Below are 23,884 nucleotides of genomic sequence, written 5' to 3'. Positions count from 1 at the left end.
TTAACCCCTTGATCACCCCCAGTGTTAACCCCAGTGCATATTATTTAGCACTGATCACTGTAATAATGTCACTGGTCCCCAAAAAGTGTCACTTAGTGTCAGATTTGTTCCACCGCAATGTCGCAGTCCCGATTTAAAAATCGCTGATCGCCACCATTACTAATAAAAAAAAAAAAAATCCATAAATCTATCCCGTAGTTTGTAAACGCTATAACTTCTGTGCAAACCATATATTATACGCTTTTTGGGATTTTTTTTTTTTTTTTTACCAAAAATATGTATCTGAATACAAATTGGCCTAAACTGATAAAAAAATTAGATTTTTTTTTAAAAAAAAATTTTTATTGGGAATGTTTTATAGCAGAAAGTAGAACATTTTGGTGTTTTTTCAAAATTGTCACACTTTTTTTTGTTTATAGCGCAAACATGAAAAACCGCAGAGGTGATCAAATACCACCAAAAAAAAAAAAAGCTCCATTTGTGGGAAAAAAAAGGGCATCAAATGTATTTGGGTATGACATTGCAAGGCCGCGCAATTGTCCGTTAAACCAACGCAGTGCTGAATCGCAAAAAAAATGGCCTGGTCATTAAGGGGGGAAAACCTTCCGGGGCTGAAGTGTTTTTTTTTTTTTTTTTTTTAACCGCTATTATTCCTGTTATATTGGCTTTTAACATTTACAAATGCAGTCATTTAGAAATCGGGTGAAAGGTTTAGCACTGGGAAACACTTTTTCCCGTAGTTTGTAAAGGCTATAACTTATATGCAAACCATATATTATACGCGTTTTTGGGATTTTCTTTTTACCAAAAATATGTATCTGAATACAAATTGGCCTAAACTGATAAAAAATTAGATTTTTTTAATTTTTTTTAATTGAGAATATTTTATAGCAGAAATTAGAAAATTTTGGTGTTTTTTTCAAAAGTGACGCTCTTTTTTTTTTTTTTGTTTATAGCGCAAACACGAAAAACCACAGAGGTGATCAAATACCACCAAAAAAAGCTCTATTTGTGGGAAAAAAAAGGGCATCAATTGTATTTGGGTACAGCGTCGCACGACCGCGCAATTGTCAGTTAAAGCAACGCAGTGGCGAATCGCAAAAAATTGCCTGGTCATTAAGGGGGTAAAACCTTCCGGGCTGAAATGTTTTTTTGTTTTTTTACTGTTATTATTCCATTATATTGGCTTTTGACATTTACAAATGCTGGAATTTAGAAATTGGATGAAAGGTTTAGCACTGGGAAACACATTTTGAAAGATAAAAAGTGCATTTTATATACAACTATATAGATCAGACCAAAATGAGGAGGAAACAGGGACTTTGTGTCAAATCAGGGACAGTCCCTCAAAATCAGGGACAGTTGGGAGCTATGGGATTAACCAGGGAATATAAAGTAGAAATAAAATGTATACAATTTTTTTTTTTTTTTATTTCTTTTTTTATTTTATTAGATTTTTTTTTTTTTTTTTTTTTTTTACATTCATTTAATACTTTACTTTGAGGGACAGTCCCTCAAAATCAGGGACAGTTGGGAGCTATGGGATTAACCAGGGAAGATAAAGTAGAAATAAATAAAATATATATATTTTTTTTTCTTTCTTCTTTTTTTATTTTATTTTATTTTTTTTTTATTTTTTTTAACATTTATTTAATACTTTACTTTGAGGGTCGGTCCCTCAAAATCAGGGACAATTGGGAGCTATGGGATTAACTAGGGAAGATAAAGTAGAAATAAATAAAATGTATATAATTTTTTTTTCTTTATTTGTTTATTTTATTTTATTTGATTTTTTTTTTTTTTTTTACATTTATTTAATACTTTACTTTGAGGGACAGTCCCTCAAAATCGGGGACAATTGGGAGCTATGGGATTAACCAGGAAAGATAAAGTAGAAATAAATAAAATATATACTATTTTTTTTTTATTTCTTTATTTTTTTGTTTGATTTTTTTTTTTACAGTTATTTAATACTTTACTTTGAGGGACAGTCCCTCAAAATCAGGGACAATTGGGAGCTATGGGTTTAACCAGGGAAGATAAAGTAGAAATAAATAAAATTATATATAATTTTTTTATTATTTCTTTATTTTTTTATTTTATTTGATTTTTTTTTTTTTTTACATTTATTTAATACTTTACTTTGAGGGACAGTCCCTCAAAATTAGGGACAATTGGGAGCTATGGGATTAACCAGGGAAGATAAAGTAGAAATAAATTAAAATATATATAATTATTTTTTTTTATTTCTTTATTTTTTTATTTTATTTGATTTTTTTTTTTTTTTTTTACATTTATTTAATACTTTACTTTGAGGGACAGTCCCTCAAAATCAGGGACAATTGGGAGCTATGGGATTATCCAGGGAAGATAAAGTAGAAATAAATAAAATCTATACAATTTTTTTTTTTTTATTTCTTTATTTTTTTATTTGATTTTTTTTTACATTTATTTAATACTTTACTTTGAGGGACAGTCCCTCAAAATCAGGGACAGTTGGGAGCTATGGGTTTAACCAGGGAAGATAAAGTAGAAATAAATAAAATGTATATAATTTTTTTTTCTTTATTTGTTTATTTTATTTGATTTTTTTTTTTTTTTTTACATTTATTTAATACTTTACTTTGAGGGACAGTCCCTCAAAATCGGGGACAATTGGGAGCTATGGGATTAACCAGGAAAGATAAAGTAGAAATAAATAAAATATATACAATTTTTTTTTTATTTCTTTATTTTTTTATTTGATTTTTTTTTTTACAGTTATTTAATACTTTACTTTGAGGGACAGTCCCTCAAAATCAGGGACAATTGGGAGCTATGGGTTTAACCAGGGAAGATAAAGTAGAAATAAATAAAATATATATAATTTTTTTATTATTTCTTTATTTTTTTATTTTATTTGATTTTTTTTTTTTTTACATTTATTTAATACTTTACTTTGAGGGACAGTCCCTCAAAATTAGGGACAATTGGGAGCTATGGGATTAACCAGGGAAGATAAAGTAGAAATAAATTAAAATATATATAATTATTTTTTTTTATTTCTTTATTTTTTTATTTTATTTGATTTTTTTTTTTTTACATTTATTTAATACTTTACTTTGAGGGACAGTCCCTCAAAATCAGGGACAATTGGGAGCTATGGGATTATCCAGGGAAGATAAAGTAGAAATAAATAAAATCTATACAATTTTTTTTTTTTATTTCTTTATTTTTTTATTTGATTTTTTTTTTACATTTATTTAATACTTTACTTTGAGGGACAGTCCCTCAAAATCAGGGACAATTGGGAGCTATGGGTTTAACCAGGGAAGATAAAGTAGAAATAAATAAAATATATATAATTTTTTTTTTTTATTTCTTTATTTTATTTTATTTTATTTTTTTTTTTTTACATTTATTTAATACTCTACTTTTGGTTAGTAGATTTGGGTGGAGGCAGCTGTTGTCTACATATCCCATCGCGCAGAATTATTTTATACAAAGATCAAATCTAAGCCTTCAGCTTTCACTGTATTATTTTCTTTCCACCTGTCAGGAATTGATCTGTAATTTTTGGATACAGATTGGAAGTTTTACTGAATCTGATTTATTTTTATCTGGTGTTTATCCAGACGGAGGTAAGCAGAGTCGATCCTCTTTTGGGGTGTGTGAGGTCACCACACCCGGCTCGCTCCACGCCTTCTAATTCAACTTCAGTCCTGTGCACAGATAATGGGCTGATCCATAGCGCTGGCGGGGATGGAAAGTCTACAAATGTCTGGGCGGCATCCACTCCTCACCTCTGAGCAGATCTCCAGAAATAACCTCAGAATGTTTGTATTTCTTCACCGGAGAGACATACAAGGCTGAGCTTTGTCACAGACCACAGAAGACCAGGATTGGAGCCGTGGTATTACCAACCCCCCTGACCGACCACCTAAATGGAGACCAGCAGCAGCTCAGGTTCTGAACACGTGCCATGGCTGTGATGCTTTGCTTCGCAGTAAAAAATGAACCCCTTGTCCTGATTGCCATGGAACGCAAACCATTCAGGGGAATGGGTTCATGCCGTGCAGCACAGTAGTTCAGCGTTCTTAAGGTTAAAATAGGTGGCGAGAAGGTGACATAACACCACCCCGATTGTTTTACCGAGCCGGGGCAATGTCTGAATGAGTCCTAAGGGCTTTTTCACATGTGAGGATAGCTCTTTATTTAAGTTTGCGTAATACAGTCATGTAAATATCCGACGCATTTCGGCTGCTGTGCAGTCTGACCACCGAAACGTGTCGGATTTTTACATGACTGTATTACACCAACTTTATTAACTACTTCAATACAGGGCACTTTCACCCCCTTCCTGCCCAGGCCAATTTTCAGCTTTCAGCGCTGTCACACTTTGAATGACAATTGCGCGGTCATGCTACACTGTACCCATATGACATTTTTTATCATTTTTTTCACACAAATAGAGCTTTCTTTTGGTGGTATTTAATCACCGCTGGGTTTTTTATTTCTTACAAAAAAAAAAGAAAAACTGAACATTTTTGAAAAAAAATACGTTTTTCTTATTTTCTGTGAGGAAATTTTGAAAATAAGTAATTTTTCTTCTTCATTGATGTGCACTGATGAGGCTGCACTGATGGGCACTGATAGGCTGTGCTGATGAGGCTGCACTGATGGGCACTGATAGGCTGTGCTGATGAGGCTGCACTGATGGGCACTGATAGGCTGCACTGATGGGCACTGATAGGCTGTGCTGATGAGGCTGCACTGATGGGCACTGATGGGCACTGATGAGGCTGCACAGATGGGCACTGATGAGGTGGCACTGATGAGGTGGCACTGATGAGGTATTAATATGTGGCACTGATGGGCACTGAGATGTGGCACTGATGGGCACTGACGGGCAGCACTGATGAGCACAGATGGGTGGCAATGATGGGCACTGATGGGCGGCACTCATGGACACTGATGGGCAGCACAGATGAGCAGGCACTGACTGGCAACACTAAGGGCACTGATGGGCTCTGTGGGCACTGATGGTGGACACTGTTTTTGAGCTTTTCTGTAATCAGGGCACTGATCAGTGCCCTGATTACCTTTCCTAGACTCCCTCTTGAGGAGGAGCCGCTTATTAGCTCTCTTCGCCACACACTCTGACAGTGTGAGGCGAGGAGAGACGATAAACGGCACTTCCTTATTTACATGTGACCGGCTGTGATTGGACACAGCCGATCACATGGGTAAAGAGCCAAGTTATTGGCTCTTTGCCAAGATCGGGGTCGCGCCGTGTCCTAGCAACACGGCGCAGCCACGATCGCCGCCCTGCGCGCCCCCGTGGGCGCACGAGAGAGGCTGTTCTGGTGAGCCGTTATATGACGGCGTCCCAGAACAATAGCCGCACCGCTCCGCCGTCATTTGACGGTGGGCGGGCAGGAAGTGGTAAAAGAGCATTTGGGTATAGCTGATGCAATGGGGAGGGGGGGGGGCAGCTTTCTCTATATACTATGACACCATGGTTTATATGGTGTCAGGCAGTGGTATCTTCGCTAACTAAAATATTTTCGTCTACTAAATTAACACTATTTTAGTTGACTAAAATGTGACTAAAATTAAAACAATTCAGATGACTAAAATACGACTAAAACTAAAATGGCATTTTAGTCATAAGACTATGACTAAAACGAAATCGAAAATTGACATAAAAATGAACACTATTTCTAAATCAGCAACACAATTCCATCCAGAGCCTGTAATAAGAGCACATTAAAGTTTAAACCTGTATTACACCACCGTATAAGCGTAAGTAGGGGGAATCTACTAAGCTGCTGAAAAATAAAAAATTAAGATAAAAAATTAAGATAAAGGCTTTTCTTATATTTTTTCTTAATAATTAATATTGGTAATCAGGTCATATTAGATTGTAAGCTCTTCCTCTTAATCCTCTTGTATTTTATTGTATTGTAACTGTAATGTCTCCCTCTAACATTGTAAAGCGCTGTGTAAACTGCTGGCGCTATAGAAATCCTGAATAATAATAATAATAAGTATGAGAACAATACAGCCAATGGAGTTTACAGTTTTTCGGGGGGTTTTGTATTTTACAGTTGCACTTCTGTTTGTCAAAAAGCAATATTTTTTTCTTGTTTATGAAACTCGGTTTCTTTATAAAGACGTTATTTATCACAATGGCTAAATCTGTGTCTGTAGTGCGTGTTTAAACCTTAATAACCTATTATCAGATTTTTACTCCAGGAGTATATGAGTTTGAAAATTCTAGAGAAATGTGTAAATAATGCATTATAATTTACATAAACTCATTCGATTTTGTGGTTGACTAAAATGTACCGGAGATTTTAGTCGACTAAAATATGACTAAAAATCAAACCATTCAGATGACTAAAATACGACTAAAACTAAATGGCATTTTAGTCAAAGGACTATAACTAAACCCAGGGCCTTTTTTCAGCGGGAACGCGGGGGAACGCAGTTCCGGCACCTCCAATGGGTGCTGGAGGGCCTACTGATGCTGGCTACTGGGAGATCTACTGTTGCTGGAGGGGGTCTATTTTTGCATGGCAATCTATTGTTGCTGGTGGAGGATCTTTTGATACTGAGGGTTACTTGTTGCTAGAAGGGTCTACTGTTTAGGGAGGGGTCCACTGTTGCTGGCTGCTAGAGAGTCTATTGATGTTGGCTGCTGGGAGATCTTTTGCTGCTGCTGGGGATCTATTGCTGCTGGGGGGTGTCTATTGCTGCTGGCTGTGGGGGATCTATTTTATTGCTTTTCTTGTTATCATAACCTAATCCTATACATTCCAATACAAAATTATACTTGGCTCTATATTCTCTAAAAGGGGCTGTACTGGAAGCTGGGTAGGGGGTGGAACCAAGGGTCAGTGCTTGGAGGTTGGAAGGGGTGGAACCAAGGGTTAGTGCTCGGAGGTTGGAAGGGGTGGAACCAAGGATCAATGCTCGGAGGTTGGAAGGGGTGGAACCAAGGGTCAGTGCTCGGAGGTTGGAAGGGGTGGAACCAAGGGTTAGTGCTCGGAGGTGGGTAGGGGGCAGGGACACTAAGCAACTTAGAAGGGGGAGTTCCTGCACCTATTCTCTGAGAAAAAAAGCCCTGACTAAACCTAAATTGAAATTTGCTGCCAAATTAACACTGGTGTCAGGATGATCGAAACAACACATTATTTCTATTACATTGTAATATATAAAAAAAAAACAACTTTAACTCCCCATAATTGAGAAGCAGTTTCACTTGCCACTGTAGCCTGCCACCAGATGCAGCTCATCACTAGCCTGCCACTACAGCCACCAGAGGCAGCATTTCACTGCAGCCTGCCACCAGATGCAACTTGTCACTGCAGCCTGCCACCAGATGCAGCTTGTCACTGCAGCCTGCCACCAGAGGCAGCATTTCACTGCAGCCTGCCACCAGAGGCAGCATTTCACTGCAGCCTGCCACCAGAGGCAGCATTTCACTGCAGCCTGCCACCAGAGGCAGCTTGTCACTGTAGCCTGCCACCAGATGCAGCTTGTCACTGTAGCCTGCCACCAGATGCAGCTTGTCACTGTAGCCTGCCACCAGGGCTGCTAAGGCAGTACAACCAGTCCTGTTATACTGGACCCAGGCTCCATCGGCTAAACAGGACTGGTTGTACTGCCTTATCAGCAGCCCTGGTGGCAGGCTACAGTGACAAGCTGCATCTGGTGGCAGGCTACAGTAACAAGCTGCATCTGGTGGCAGGCTACAGTGACAAGCTGCATCTGGTGGCAGGCTACAGTAATAGGCTGCGTCTGGTGGCAGGCTACAGTGACAAGCTGCATCTGGTGGCAGGCTGCAGTGACATGCTGCCTCTGGTGGTTGTTGCTCCCCTGGGGGGGGGGAGTGTGGTAGGGGTAGGCCCCCCTTTAGGAGGGCTGTATGGGGCCCCATGATTTCTAACAGCGGCCCTGCCTGCCACCACAGCCACCAGTTGCAGTATGTCACTTTGTAAGGCCTATTTGTAAGATTTTTGTGCTGTAAAAGAACTTACGAATAATTGTAAAGCCTCTCCCCAGTGCTATGGCCTCGCAAAGGAATCGGGCAGGAGTGGGAAACCAGCACATACACAGTTGTTTACAGGGTTAAACTCTTATGAGATTTAGGAATCTCATGGAGGTGGACCCAACAGAGGTGATCCTCTGGTCTCTGCTCGCCCACCGCTCACCTCCTTTAGTGCAGCTTGCTTCTAGCATGGCACGGACTGGTACTGGTCTGCAGCCCCAGGGATTGGGGACCCATGTTCTAGAGGCTTCTGCAAGCATAGAAGATTGAGAGCAGGACGTTTTTCTAAAACAAAAAAAATTATTATATATTCTCTAGGTGTGCTCCAATGATCAGGGAAAAGGAGGGGGGTGTTTGGATGCCCAAGGGTTGATTGCTTAATGCAGGGTTTCTCAACCAGGGTTCCTCCTGAGGTTGCTAGGGGTTCTTTGAGCAATGAGCAATTTCTGTGCCTCAGATAAGTTTCCAATGATGCCATTTTTCCTTTTAGCTATCTGTAGGGGGGTAATTCTTTCCAATGATGACAAGAGTAAGGAGAATTCTTCCCAATGACTGTCACACCAATGTGTCATGAGTTGTAGATTTTAGATTTTTAGCAGGGGTTCCCCGAGACCAGAAATGTATTTCAACGGTTCCTCTGTGTTAAATTGATTGAGAAAGGCTGGCTTAGAGCTTCTCAGTGTTTCACACAATGCTGTTCTTTTACTTCCCCCTGTACTCTAGAGGCTTCTAGAAGTATATTTATAGAACTCCAGTCAATCCCAGGAGAGGAGTGCCCAGAAGGTGGAGGGAGAGTTCATCAGTAGGAGGTCTGAATGTTCCTGGGTTCAGTCCTACAGGAGGGGTCCCCTGTGCATGGACTCTAGTCTAGGAGGAAGCCATCCTGAAGAAACAGAGCTTCCCAGCTAGGTTTATTTGGGTGGCCTATTTACAAATCCTAGTTCAAGGATCCAGTTGGCTCTGGACAAAGCTCATGGGAGAAAGCCAGGAGAAAGCTGTGGGAGAGAGCCCAAGTTGTCCCGAAGTGATGTGAGTCTTCCTCTCCCTTACTAGGAAAAGCCTCATTGAGATCAGCAGGAGGGAACCAGTGATCCTGTGTCTATGACCCTAATGCTGCAGAAAGGGACAGAGTGGTGCTTTGAGACTATGGAGGGAATACAGGTCACAGTCAGCTTAGAGATCCAGTCAGAGGTGTATTTTGGTTTTGTTGCTGCCCTAGGAAAGAATAAAATTGTGCACCCCCCCATGTACATTTTTCCCACTCATTTTTTAACGGATGTAGCCCCCTTCAAAATTGAAGGACTACAAGTCCCAGTATGAACCCCTGAGATGGGAGAGAGAGAGGGGTGGGTGGGTGAGGGAGGGAGGGAGAGAGAGGGGGGATGAGAGAGAGAGAGAGGGGAGCAAGAGAGAGAGAGAGAGAGTGGGGATGAGAGATGGGGGAATCAGAGAGAGAGAGAGAGAGAGAGAGGGGGGATGAGAGAGAGAGAGATGGGGGTGAGAGAGAGAGGGGTGAGAGAGAAAGAGGGGATGAGAGAGAGAGAGAGAGAGAGAGTAGGGGGATGAGAGAGGGATTAGAGCAAGAGAGAGAGGGGGATGAAAGAGAGGGGGGGGTGAAAGAGAAAGAGAGAGGGGTTTAGAGAGGGAGGTGAGAGGGAAGGGAGAGAGAGCGAGAAGGGGTGAGAGAGGGGGGTGATTAAGAGAGAGACAGGGGGGGGGTGAGAGAGAGGGGGTGAGAGAGGCAGTTCTAGCAACTAGTGGCCAATAGTGTCTCAGGTGGAGGGGGTGGCTTTTTTGCTGCCCCCTGCAAAGTGCCACCCTAGGCCTGGGCCTTGTTGACCTAGGCCAAAATACAGCACTGCATCCAGTTGGACATTTCTTGCGCAAGTGCAGTGCAGCCAGGAGTTGTGCATCACAGCCAGAAGTTAAGTAGTCCTCAAGTTGTACAGTTTTGCAGTTCCAGTGTATTCTGTTCATTGTTCCCCAATAAAAGCCCAAAAACAAAGCCATAAACTGAAATGGAAGAAAGCAGAAACTACTATGTGCTTGTTGTGTAAGCTCCGAGGGGGGGAAATAGAACCAAATTTACCAGTGACTCTTGCAGGGGTTAGTGCTACATCTAAAGTAGACCTGCACACAGAATCAATTTTAAATTCATGTGCTGGATACCTAAAATAGCCTGCAAGCAAGATTATTTCCTCATTTATATGACTATTTTACTTTTTCTTTATCTCTTTATATTTTGTTGCAGGCTGTCACATGACTGCGGTGAGCGTCACAATCTAGAGAGAAAATCACAGAGCCACCATGACCCAAACCACAGAAGTGGTGAACTTGACTTTCCTCTCAGAGACAGAACGAGACCTCATCCTTCAAGTCCTACAACGAGACGAGGATTTGCGGAAAACTGAAGACGTGCGGATCAGGTTGGAAGAAATATCTTTTTTTTTTGTCCTTCTAGAAGTGGTTTCAGTTGTAAGTGGATGCTGGATTGGGTTAGGTTTCTCCCTGGGTTCTCAGACTTTTTAGAGTTTTTCTATTGCTGAGAGGTCTTTCTTAAAGTTCCTAGTTCCCAGGGGCGTAACTACAGGGGTTGCAAGGGTTGCAATTGCAACCGGGCCCCATGCTCCAGGGGGCATGTGGGCTTCCCTGTACACCTGGATACAGGCCCCAGGCTTGAAGGGAAGGGCTCCGGCCAGGGGTCCAGGGGGCCCTTTATGGTTTCTTGCACTGGGGCCCTGAAGGTTCTAGTTACGCCTCTGCTAGTTCCTCTTCTGCAGCCACTACAAGTAGTTTTCTGCCTTTTTATGCTGCATCCAACACAAATGAGGAAACCGACTGTGCCTGTGGTAGGCTGATCTAGGAACACAGCACACAGCAGATCTAGTTACTACTTCAATGGATATACCGTGTATACAGTAGCTGGCGTGACATTTAAACTGACAGCATCTCCTCATAACTTGAACCTCAGTTTTGAGTTGCCTGACAATATACAGGTGCATCTCATAAAATTAGAGTATCATCAAAAAGTTTATTTCAGTAATTCAATTCAAAAAGTGAATCTCCTATATTTTATATCGATGTGTTACACACATAGTGATATATTTCAAGCATTTATTTCTTTTATTTTTAATGATTATGGCTTACAGCTAGTGATAACCCAACATTCAGTATCTCAGAAAATTAGAATATTACATAAGACCAATAATAAAAAAAAATAATAATAATTTTAATACAGAAATGTCCATGTACAGCAGGGGTGGGGAACCTACGGGAAACATTGCCTCTTCCTCCAGCGCGGCGCCGCTGCTAGCCAGCATTTCCCCCCAGCAGCACAAACAGCAGTACCAGCCAGAACCAGCTGTACCAGCCAGAGCCGGCAGTACCCACAGCAGTACCAGCTAGAGCCAGCCAGAGCCAGCAGTACTCACAGCAGTACCAGCCAGAACCAGCAGTACTCACTGAAGTACCAGCCAGGACCAGCAGTACAAGTCAAAGCCAGCAGTACTCACAGCAGTACCAGCCAGAACCAGCAGTACCCACAGCAGTACCAGCCAGAGCCAGCAGTACCCACAGCAGAACCAGCAGTACCCAGAGCAGTACCAGCCAGAGTCAGCAGTACCCACAGCAGTACCCACAACACTACCAGCCAGCAGTACCTACAGCACCGTACCAGCCAGCAGTACTGGCCTGAGCCAGCAGTACCCACAGCAGTACCAGACTGAGCCAGCAGTGCCCACAACAATACCAGCCAGCAGTACTAGCCAGTAGTACCAGCCTGAGCCAGCAGTACCAGCCAGCAGTACCCACAGCAGTACCAGCCTGAGTCAGCAGTACCCACAGCAGTACCAGCCAGCAGTACCCACAGCACAGTACAAGCCAGCAGTACCAGCCTGAGCCAGCAGTACCCACCATCAGTACCAGCCAGCTATACCCACCAGAAGTACTCGCCAGCAGTTTTTTTCAAAACTTACCCCCACAAAGAGTCAACTGTGCTCGAGACTGACCGACGCAAACCTGGAAAACCAGTTGCGAGTAGCATCATCATTAATACCAGCTAACATCACACACCTCACCAAAGAGAAGGAGTTGTAGCCATCACATTAGGGGTGAGTTAATTAAATGTTTGACCAAATATAGCAGGCACATTTTTAAGTTGATAATTTTGTACGGCCCCCGAATGATTTTATAAATACCTAAATGGCCCAATACTTGGTCTGGGCTCCTTTTGCATGAATTACTGCATTGATGCGGCATGGGATGGAGGCGATCAGCCTGTGGCACTGTTGAGTTATTATGAAAGCCCAGGTTGCTTTGATGGCGGCCTTCACCTCATTTGCATTGTTGGGTCTGGTGTCCCTTATCTTCCTCTTGACAATACCCCACAGGCGGATTGCCTCCATGTCATGCCGCATTGATGCAGTAATTCATGCAAAAGGACCCCCGACCAAGTATTGAGTGCATACTATACAGTACATGGACATACTTTTCAGTAAGCCAAAATTTCTGCGTTAAAAAATCCTTTTTTTTTTTTTTTTTATTGGTCTCATGTAATATTAAAATTTTCTGAGATACTGAATGTTGAGGTGTCATTAGCTGTAAACCATAAATCCTCAAAATTAAAAGAAAGAAATGCTTGAAATATGTCACTCTCTGTAACACATCTATATTCTTTCTATCTATAATTTTTGTTTTTATTTTTATTTTTTTTTACCAGTAATGGCGGCAATCTGCAATTTTTAGCGGGACTGCGACATTGCGGCCGACAGATCGGACCCCTAACTGACATTTTTGACACTTTTGGGGGGACCAGTGACATTACTACAGTAATCAGTGCTAAAAATATGCACTGTCACTGTAATAATGACACTGGCAGAGAAGGGGTTAACTCGGGGGAGATCAAAGGGTTAAATGTGAGCCTAGGGGTGTGATTCTAACTGTGGGGGGGTCGTGGCTTGTGAAATGATCATAGAGATCTGTGATCCTATATAGAAGGGGAGATTAAAGGGTTAAATGTGAGCCTAAGGGGGTGTTTTCTAACTGTGGGGGGAGGGACTTGTGAAATCAATACAGAGACCTGTGTTCCTAAATAGGAGGAACACAGGAGCTCTGCATTGATTCCAGAGAGAACAATGGTCTGCTGTGTTTACAACAGCAGACTGCCGTTCTCTCTCCATGGGGAGCAATCTCGTCCGCCGGCCCAGTGGATCAGCTTCCCCGCTGGTGGGTGGGCGCGTGCCCCCAGGATCGCTCCCGCGAACGGCCGTACAGGTATGGCGATTCGCGGGAACATGCTGACCTGCCGCTGTACAACTGCAACAGCTGGTCGGCAAGTGGTTTAAGCTTCTTGAGAGCTGGAAGAGATTTGAATGAATAGTATGTAGAGCACTGAATATATTGTTGCCAATAAATAAATGCCTGTAAAATAAAATACATAAAAATAAAGAAAGAAAAAATGTATTTTAACATTGTATTTTTTTTCCTTACCATAATAAATAAATGAAGAATGTACATACAGTACCAGTATACATTTCCTTTAAGCGGGACGATGGTTGGATAGGAGGGGCAGCTGCCCTGGGCACTGTGGTATCATGTGAGATGGAGGGGCACCACTAGGAGATTGTGGGGAGGGGATTTGGGGGCAGCAGGGGGTAAGAATTGTTCTAGGAGGGGAAATTTGAGGGTGTGTGATAGGAAAGGTGATTTGGGGGAATTTGTATTGGGAGGTAGGATGGGGGCAGAGGATTTGTGCTAGAAGAGGTGATATAATAGAGGGGTAAAGTGTTTTTTCTAGGAGGGGAAATATGTAGGAGGAATTTGCGCCAGTAGGGATGAATGGGGGATATTTGGGGGAAAGGGAAGATTTGTGCTAGGAGCAGTGGCGCCTGGTGCTCCATGGGCCAGGGGGCGGCAGACGGACCACACCATACCCCCCCAACCATACCAGCCCACACACCATACCCCCCTCCCCCGCGGCTCACTCACCCTGACATGTGGAAGGCAGGCAGCGGCGGCGGCTTCCCCCTCACTCTCCTGCATCTCCTCCCTCCTTCTCCTCCTCCTTGGCCAATGGCATGGCTTCTCCTTTAGGTCAATCGGGAAACGGGTCTCAGGACCCGCTTACTGATTGGTCAGGAGGAGAATCCGTGTGACAATTGCGAATATTCGTTCGCTATTGTCGCACAACTGGGTGGGCTCGGGGCACAGTGCTCTGCGCCCCGAGCCCACACTTTTTTGAAGCCTATTAGAGCCTCTGGCCCTAATCACGTGCTTAAAAAAAAAACCTATTGGAATCTATGCGTCCAGCGCCCTGCATGTAGATTAGGGGGCCGGACGCATGGATGGGGGGGGGGGGCGGCGCCCCTCTGCCCCCAATGGATGGGCTGCCACTGTGTTTTTTTCTTTCTTTTTTTTTTTTTGGAGGGGGAGGTGCTGGGGGATCTGGGAAAGAGAGGAATTGAGCTGGGAAGGGGTTTGGGGCCAAAGATTTGTGCTGGGAGGGAATTTTCGGCAGGGGGGTGGATTTGTTCTTGAAGGAGGGGAGGATATGCTTAAGTGGTAAGGAGCAGATTAGTGCTAAACATTTTTTGGAGGGGGGGTGATTTTTGCAAACACATAATGCTCATACATCTTGGGGGGGGGGGGGGTGCAGTTTGGCATGTTCGCCCTGGGCTCTAGATGGCCGTGTCCCAGCACTGCCTGTAAGGTAATGAGCCTCAGCCTGCGATCCCCATAAAACAATGTTGCTCCACACCACAGCCCATGCCGCCGCCTCATTTCTGAGAATCGCCGTCCTCCACGCTTTTAGAAAAGTAAGAAAAAAATGTCTTTACTTGACTTCCAAGATTCCCATCTTTGTGTTTTCTCTTTAACAGGCGGTTGAAGAATGAGCTGCTTGAAATACGGAGGAAAGGAGCGAAAAGGGGGAGCCAGCGCTACAGCGACCGAGCCTGCGCCCGCTGCCAGCAGAATGTGGGCCGGGTGCTCCCCAGAACCAACACTTGCCGGAGCTGTAACCACCTAGTGTGCAAAGACTGCCGGATGGAGACGATTACCGGGGGCTGGAAGTGCAAAGTCTGCATCAAGGAAGCGTGAGTTCTTTTTCTGTCTGAATGCGGTGCGGGAAACCTGCATTCCGTGCGCTTTTCCCACACCACGTGTGATCTGCAGCAGGTGTCAAGGTTAATTTAAAGAGAGGCTCCAACCAAAAGGGGAAGCTCCCTTTGTTTGCACCCACGGCTGCCCCATTTGGCACTTTTTTGGCCGTGCAGGTACCTGATTTTGACCACTTCCAGCTCAGATTGCCGCGTTGTTCTACAATGGTGTTCGGCCCCAGATCCTTCCTGCAGCCTTCTGGGACACACGCAGGTCACAGGAGACTGTGGGACCGTTGACAAAGCGCAGGGCACGACTCGCATGCGCAGTAGGAAACCGGCTGTGAAGCCTGAAGTCTGCACTGCGGACTTCCCTTACCTAAGATGTCGGTGCCTGGGCCTAAAGCCAATTGAATAATCCACTTGGGTGCCGAAATAGCTGGATTCCTGAACAGGTAAGTGTCCTTATCCGCTTAATGATCACCCGCCGCAGTCATACTGCAGCAGGCAGCCGCTCCTGCGAGAACCGCTGTAGGTATACGTCGGTTGTGCGCCTGCAGCTATTTTTTGCGCTATAAACAAAAAAAGAGCGACAATTCTGGAAAAAAACAATATTTTTCACATTCTGCTATATAACATTCCCAAAAAAAAATGTAAAAATCTAATTTTTTTTAACATTTTAGACCAATTTGTTTTCTGCTACATATTTTTGGTAAAAAAAAAAATCACAATAAGCGTATTTTGATTGGTTTGCGCAAAAGAGTTATCGCGTCTACTAACTACGGGAAAGATTTATGTCATTTTTATTGTTTTTTTTTTAACTAGTAATGGCGGCGATCTGCGATTTTTTGCGGGACTGCGACATTGTGGCGGACAGATCGGACCCCTAACTGACATTTTTTACACTTTTGGGGTTACCAGTGACATTACTACAGTAATCAGTGCTAAAAATATGTACTGTTACTGTAATAATGACACTGGCAGGGAAGGGGTTAACATTGTGGGTGATCAAGAGGTTAAATGTGAGCCTAGGGGAGTGATTCTAACTGTGGGGGGGCGTGGTTTGTGAAATGACCATAGAGACCTGTGATCCTATATAGAAGGATCACAGGGGCTTTGTGATAATTTCAGAGAGAAGAACGGTCAGCTGTGCTTACAACAGCCGACTGTCCTTCTCTCTCAGCGGGGAGCGATCGTGGGTGTCAGGCGGCAATCAGAGCCGCCTGCCCCATGCATCGGAGTTCCCGCTGACGAGTGGGGGTGGGAGCTCGCCGCCAGCGGCGCGCGCTCGCCTCCTAGCTGCAGGCGCGCGACCGACGTAGCCCTGTGTCGGTTTGCACAGGAGGGCCAGCCTGCCGCATTATATATGCAGTGGGCGGTCCAGAACCGGTTAATGCATAAAGCTTTCCACCTTGTAATATAAGATGGGGCTCCTTCCGAAGTCACTTCTCAATGCTGCTGTCCGCAGACTTAGTGGTTGTAAACTTTACATATACCAAGTGAAAGGACTATCCTCAGGTGATACACAGAGGCGAAACAAATAGACACGTGCGGTTTGTTTCGTTCCAAATTGAAATTCGGACAAATTTTTTGTTATTCTGAAATTCAAATGTATCGGATTTACAATGGTAAGGAATTTTAAACGAATCCCAAATAACAAAATAAAATTTTGGACAAAATTTAAATGGGTTTTGACTCGAATTTGAATAGTTTTCTAATAGAATTCAAATTTCTGAAGAGAATAAAAAAGAATTGCAAAAAAAAAAGGAATAGAATAAAAAATAAAAGAATATAATAGAGTAAAAAAGAACAGAATACAAAAAAATAAAAGAATAGAAAAAAAAATATGATAGAAAACAAAGGGGGTTGAATAGAAAATTAAAGAAAAGAGAAAAACAGAACAAAATAAAATAGAAAATAAAGAAATAGAATATAACCATCTTCTAAAATTCGAATTTCAAATTTCAAAAATTTTCTAATGGTTGTAAACCTTTACACATACCAAATGAAAGGACTATCCAAACAAATAGAAACAAATAGATATGTGCGTTTCATTCCAAATTGAAATTCGGACAAATTTTTCGTTCTTCTGAAATTCAAATGTATCCGAATTACAATGGTAAGGAATTTAAATGAATCCCAAATAACGAAAAAAAAATTTCGGACGAAATTTAAATAGGTTTTGACTCGAATTTGAATAGTTTTCTAATTAAATTCAAATTTCTGAATAGATTAAAATAGAATTGCAAAAAAAAGTATTTGTTTATTTTATTTTTTTATTCTATTCCAATAGAGTAAAACAGAACAGAATACAAAAAATAAAAGAATAGAAAAAAAATATAATAGAAAACAAAGGGGTTGAATAGAAAATTAAAGAATAGAGTAAAACAGAACAAAATAGAATAGAAAATAAAAGAACAGAATAAAAAAAATTGAAAATAAAGAAATAGAATAAAATAGAATATAACCATCGTCTGAAATTCGAATTTCAAATAGAATCAATTTGAATACAATAGAAAAAAATTGAATAGAAAATAAAAGAATGGAATTTAAAAAAAATATACAATATAACCAAATCCCAAAATTAAAGAATAGAGTAAAACAGAACAAAATAGAATAGAAAATAAAAGAACAGAATAAAATAAAATAGAAAAAAAGGAAATCAAATAAAATAGAATATAACCATCTTCTGAAATTTGAATTTCAAATAGAATAAATTTGAATACAATAGAAAAAAATAGAATAGAAAATAAAAGTTAGAATTTAAAAAAGTATTGAATATAACCAAATCCCAAAATTTGAATAAAATAAATTTGAATAGAAAAAAAAAAATAGAATAGATTGTTCCTCTTGTGAAGTGGTGTTTGCTGTCTATAGCCGCTGCTAGACAAGAGCTTAAAGATGGCAGACAAACCGAACCTAAAAGAGATCGACTGTTTTTACAAGTCAAAGCTGAAGAAAACCGAGACACGAGAAAAGAACCCCCTGCCTACAAAAGAAGAAATTTAACAGGAAAAGCAAGGCTACAATTAGCACCTGGACTCTCCACAGGATTTGGTGAAATAATGCACTGTGAATGAAGATGTGACCTGCCAGTCCTAATGAAGGATCATACAATGCCAAAAAAAAAGGGAATTTCTGTCTGAACGTGTCTTCCCTCTACGTATTTAAATGGAATAAACATTTTGTGCAATAAAAAATAGAATAGAATAGAAAATAAAAGAATAGAATAAAACAGAGCAAACCAGAATAGAAAATAAAAGAATAGAATAAAATAGAAAATAAAGGCATAGAATAGAATAGAACCATCTTCTGAAATTTGAATTTCAAATACAAATTTAAATTCGAATGCAATAAAAAAAAAGAATAGAATTAAAAAATGAATTGAAAAGAATAGAATATAACCAAATCCCAAAATTCAAATAAAAATAATTTGAATAGAATAGAAAAGAATAGATTAGAATAGAAAAAAAAAACCAGCAGAATAGAAAGAATATAACCATCTTCTGAAATTTGAATAGAATATAATAGAAAAAAACAATAGAATAGAATGTATTTTTGACTAGAAAAAATGTGATTTCTAATGGAATTTGATTTACATGCAATTCGTATGGATTTTGATTCAAATTTGTTTGCAATTCAAATGAAATTCAAAACTATTAGAATTTTCAGAATTCGATCAAATTCAATTTGAATAATTTCGAATAAATGAAATGAATTTCGAAAACGGACATAAACAAATTTAACTAAACAAATCTATGTAAATAATCGAAACTAGACAAGTTTTTTTGTTCTGCACGTGTCTAGAAATCCTCCTACATAAGTTGTACCGGTTTATCTACAATCTTCTCTTCTTTACAGCTGTTCAAAGTCCAGAATTTATAAAGCTTGTCTGAACTTCCAGAAAGCAGGGGGCGAGGAGCTGAAATGACACTCTGCTACACTATAGTCCAGCTAGAAGTGATATTTTCATTGTGGGTGGAGCCTGGTGTGTTGTGGTATTCCTATAGTGTTCCCACCCACCTTTTGTATATTTTGGCTCCTCCTGGAAAATGCTACATTTTTACTGTTGATACAAAAATATGCATCATTACTCTTGCTGAAATTAGAGATGAGCTCAAAATTTTGGCAATATTTTTACAAAAAATTGCCCTCTAATATCCGCATGCAGCATTGCAGGCAAAAGTAAATAAAAGTGCTTGCAATAAGTGGATAGCTTAACCGCTTAACGACCGCCCGCCGCAGTTTTACTGCGGCAGGCAGCCGCTCCTGCGCAGACCGCCGTAGGTGTACATCAGTCGCGCATCTGCAGCTAGGGGGCGAGCGTGTGCCAGCGGCGGTGCGCCCCTGCCCCTGCTCATCAGCGGGGATCCCGATGCACGGGGCAGGCGGCTCCGATTGCCGCCTGACACCCGCGATCGTTCCCCGCTGAGAGAGAAGCACGATTGGCTGTTGTAAACACATCTGACCGGTCTTCTCTCTGGAATGATCATAGAGCCCCTGTGATCCTTCTATATAGGATCACAGGTCTCTATGATCATCTCACAAGCCACGCCCCCCCCCACAGTTAGAAACACGCCCCTAGGTACACATTTAACCACTTGATCACTTACTGTGTTAACCCCTTCCCTGCCAGTGTCATTATTACAGTAACAGTGCATATTTTTAGCACTGATTACTGTAGTAATGTCACTGGTCCCCCCAAAAGTGTCAAAAATGACAGTCAGGGATCCGATCGGTCCGCCGCAATGTCGCAGTCCGGCAAAAAAATCACAGATTGCCGCCATTACTAGTAAAAAAAAAAAAAACAATAAAAATGACATAAATCTTTCCCGTAGTTAGTAGACGATAGCTTTTGTGCAAACGCTTATTGCGATTTTTTTTTTTTTTTTTTTTTACCAAAAATATGTAGCAGAAAACAAATTGGCCTAAAATTATTATTTTTTTTGGGAATGTTATATAGCAGAAAGTGAAATATATATATATATATATATATATATAATATAATTTTTTTTTTTTTCAGAATTGTCGCTGTTTTTTTGTTTATAGCGCAAAAAAAAAAAAAAAAAGGACAGGTGATCAAACACCAAAAGCTCTTTTTGTGGGAAAAAAAGGAAATCAATTTTATTCGGGTACAGCGTCGCACGACCGCGCAATTGTCCGTTAAAGTAATGCAGTGCTGAATCGCAAAATATGGCCTGGTCATTAAGGGGGCAAATCTTTCTGGTCCAGAAGTGGTTAAAAAAGTCCTAAAAAAAAAGTAAAAAAAAAAAGTCCTGACGTGGTTTTATCATGTACGTGGGACCATTTTAGTCCCTGTCGCTTTAGGACATTGAGCTCTAAATGAAAACAATGTTACCCTCCTATTGCCTTCAGGCAAGCATGTGATGAAGACAAAGGTTTGTCACAATCCAATCGCTGTGCGCATTTCTGTAGTGTAATGGACTTTGTGTTTGTAAAAGAAAGCACAACCATTGTGCTCTGTAGAGCGTCAATGATGAATACAATGGTGAGTCAACAATGTCCTCAAATAACCTTTTCAGATTTATAATGAATAAAACTTTCTGACTTGCAACCCCATTCTATGTGCAGCACTGCCCCCCATAGGGGTCGCCGAGTATAGATCTCCCTCTGATTATCCTGCAGCCAGTTGCTTGGGTATTTTCACACAGCCAGGTGCACACTCATCCGTTCGTTATTAAATGACCAGTCTAGGGGATTTTTATTTTTTTTTATTTATTGGTAGAACTTGAATAGGAGAAGGGATTAGTGGGATACTCCAACTTTAACTACACACAGATGAGGACAACTCTCAACTTGGTTGAACTGAATAGCAAACCCCCTGCTGAACCATACAGCATATGTATGGAAGGAAAAGTCCTTTACTTTCTCTGGCAGCAGACTTCGTGAACACTGATTGTTCAGGACACTAGTCATTATCCCCTTTACCTAGCACCTGTCCACTGACTTTACTAGCTTGAAGGGATGGCCCTCACTGAACGGGCACCTAGACGTAGGTCTGTAATCACAGTAGCCAGGAACAGAGCCTTCTAGGTGTGTCTCCCTTCCAGTCATCTGGGTTGCAGCTTCTGAGACTCTGGCCCTCATGTCGACTATCTGAGGCAGCATGGCCGCAATGTACAAATGTTCACTATTTCATATTTTTCCGTGACCAGTTTTCTGTGTTAAAACATGAGGGGTCTATCAGACCCCTGATTTCTTGCCTGTCCTTCGTTAAAGCTAATGGACTGCAGATCGTGCTCCATTAGCTTTCTTACCTGGCAACAGCAGATGGAGAAAGTGACAACCAGATATTATGCACATAGTTTTCTGGTTCTTTGCCACTAGGGGAGATCCGCAAATGAACGTTTGCTGGTTTCCCTTCCCTTCACCTGGTAACACCCGCCACATGGGCATCCCCCTCCCCGGAATCTCACCTTCCCCTTTAACCACTTTACCACCGGAGGATTTTCCTGCTGTACGTCCAAGCCACTTTTTCCAACTTGGCACTGTGCGAATTTAACTGACAATTGCGCGGTCATGCAACACCGTACCCAAACGAAATTTACGTCCTTTTTTTCCCACAGACAGAGCTTTCTTTTCGTGGTATTTGATCACCTGTGCGCTTTTCATTTTTTGCGATATTAATAAAAAAAGAAATAACAATATTTTTCTACTTTGACAGTTAAAAAATATCCAATATATTTAGGCCAAAATGTATTTCTTTTGGTGGTATTTGATCACCTGTGCGATTTCTACTTTTTGCACTATAAACAAAAAAAGAGCGACAATTTTGAAAAAATAACAATATTTTTCACATTTTTTATATGAAATTCCCCCCAAAAAAATGTAAAAATCATAAAACATTTTAGACCAATTTGTTTTCTGCTACATATGTTTGGTAAAAAAAAAATCGCAATAAGCGTATTTTGGTTGGTTTGCGCAAAAGCTATCGCAGCTACTAACTACGGGAAATTTATGTCATTTTTTTTTAACTAGCAATGGCGGCGATCTGCGATTTTTTTTTTTTTTTTTTGCGTGACTGCGACATTGCGGTGGACAGATCGGACCCCTAACTGACATTTTTGACACTTTTGGGGGTACCAGTGACATTATTGCAGTAATCAGTGCTATACATATGCACTGTTACTGTAATAATGACACTGGCAGGGAAGGGGTTAACTTTATTGGTGAACAAGGGGTTAATGTATGCCTGGTGCTTACTGACGTGTGTGGGGGGAGGGGATTGTGTGACACAGGTACAGATCGCAGGTTCAGCTATGCTGAATCCTGTGATCTGTCCCTGTCTGTGAAAGAGGAGATCCGCCCACTTTGTTTACACAAGCGGGCGGATTTCCACACTCGATCCCCGACGATCGAGGAAGAGCGACAATGATCACCACCTCTCCTCCCCTGGCCCGACTCCCGCTGTGTCTGAATACAGTAGGAGCGTGCCTCCGGCGGCGCGCGCGCCGCCCACAAGGGTAGGAGTCCAGCGATGTAGATCTATGTCGCTGGACGATAAGGAGCCACTTTGCCGCAGTACCAGCTCAGTGAGCGGTCGGCAAGTGGTTAAAGTGGTTGTTAATCCACTTTATACCATCCTGTCTGGTCTGTTTCATAATCCTGTGTGCCCCTGTGTCTGTGTATTAAAAAAATAAGCCGTTCTCTACCAGTTTTCAGAGCGCCGATCGCCGCTCATGTGACCAGCCAGCGCTCTCCCCTCCCTGTCTGACAGCTGCCTGCAGTGGGCAGGGCAGAGGATTCCCCGCTGATGTCAGTCGGGAGGGGAGGAGGAGAGGCCGAGAGGAGGAGAGAGGCGGCGGGTCACGTGAGCAGCAATTAGCGCTCTGAAGACTGGTAAAGAGCGGCTTATTTTGCCCCTTTAAAAATAAATATTCGTGAGTCGCGGCTTGTGCGGTGACTGACATCAGCAGCCGCATGGACCACCGTTCTCAGCTCCAGGCCCCGCTGCTATCATTCCAGGAGGGGGGAGCCCGGGGCAAGAAAAATTAAGAGATTTGTGGCCCCGTGCACAGAGGCACGGCACGTGATGTCACAGTACATGCTGACGTCACATGCATGCAAGGCCCTGCCTGCACAAACCCAAAACAGAGAGGGTCATCTTTGCTTTTTCATAAGGTTTCTCAAACCTTTGAATGCCTGTGCTTTATGTGATAATGACTAAGCCCCTCCCTTTCATGACATTGTTGAAAAGGGGCGGAGCATGACTAAATGATGACCCCCCTGGAAAAACTTCTGCAGACGCCCATGACCCGCCATGTGGGTCCAAGGCCTGCAGGTAAGACAGTAGAGCCTGCAAAGCATGATGGAAGGGGGTCACGCAGGGGGCCACACTTTCAAGGGTCAGTGAAAGCAATCAGCTGACAGTCGGCTGTACAATTGGATGAAAGATTTAGTCATTAGAAAGTCGACTCTTGGCGTGTGAAATATGAACACACGTAGCAGTGTGTTTAAAACCTGCTCTGTCTTACAGACACTCGACATACGGCGGTAGCAGTAAAAGGGCTTAATCTAGTTTACAGCTGATAATGAAATTTGCCAGCACAGTACAGGCAGAGATAATCATGCCCGACCTTAATATTATATAGAAGGGGAAAGCTAGGTTATTTTTAACCACTTGCCGACGGCTATAGTGTGGACAGCTAGTTCTGGGAGGCTTTATTTGACAGCCTCCCTTGATAGCCCCCCCGCTGTGCACCCACTGCTGGGCACGGGTGGCGGGCTCTGTGAT

General features: G+C 41.9%; 1 protein-coding gene across 1 annotated transcript in view; it reads left to right on the top strand.

Moving 5' to 3' along the window:
* Positions 1 to 23,884, top strand: part of SYTL4 (synaptotagmin like 4) — a 147,146-nt gene that overhangs the window by 80,223 nt on the left and 43,039 nt on the right. Inside the window, exons 2-3 of the mRNA XM_082262556.1 lie at positions 10,287 to 10,461; positions 14,911 to 15,126. Coding sequence (XP_082118682.1) covers positions 10,343 to 10,461; positions 14,911 to 15,126 — 335 coding nt within the window. The 5' untranslated portion in view covers positions 10,287 to 10,342. The remainder of the gene's footprint in view (positions 1 to 10,286; positions 10,462 to 14,910; positions 15,127 to 23,884) is intronic.

Source organism: Pelophylax lessonae (assembly GCF_965119305.1).
Source record: "Pelophylax lessonae genome assembly, chromosome: 7".
NCBI lineage: Eukaryota > Metazoa > Chordata > Amphibia > Anura > Ranidae > Pelophylax > Pelophylax lessonae.
The sequence above is the reverse complement of the archived record's forward strand: the minus strand, read 5'-3'. Positions and strand labels throughout refer to the sequence as shown.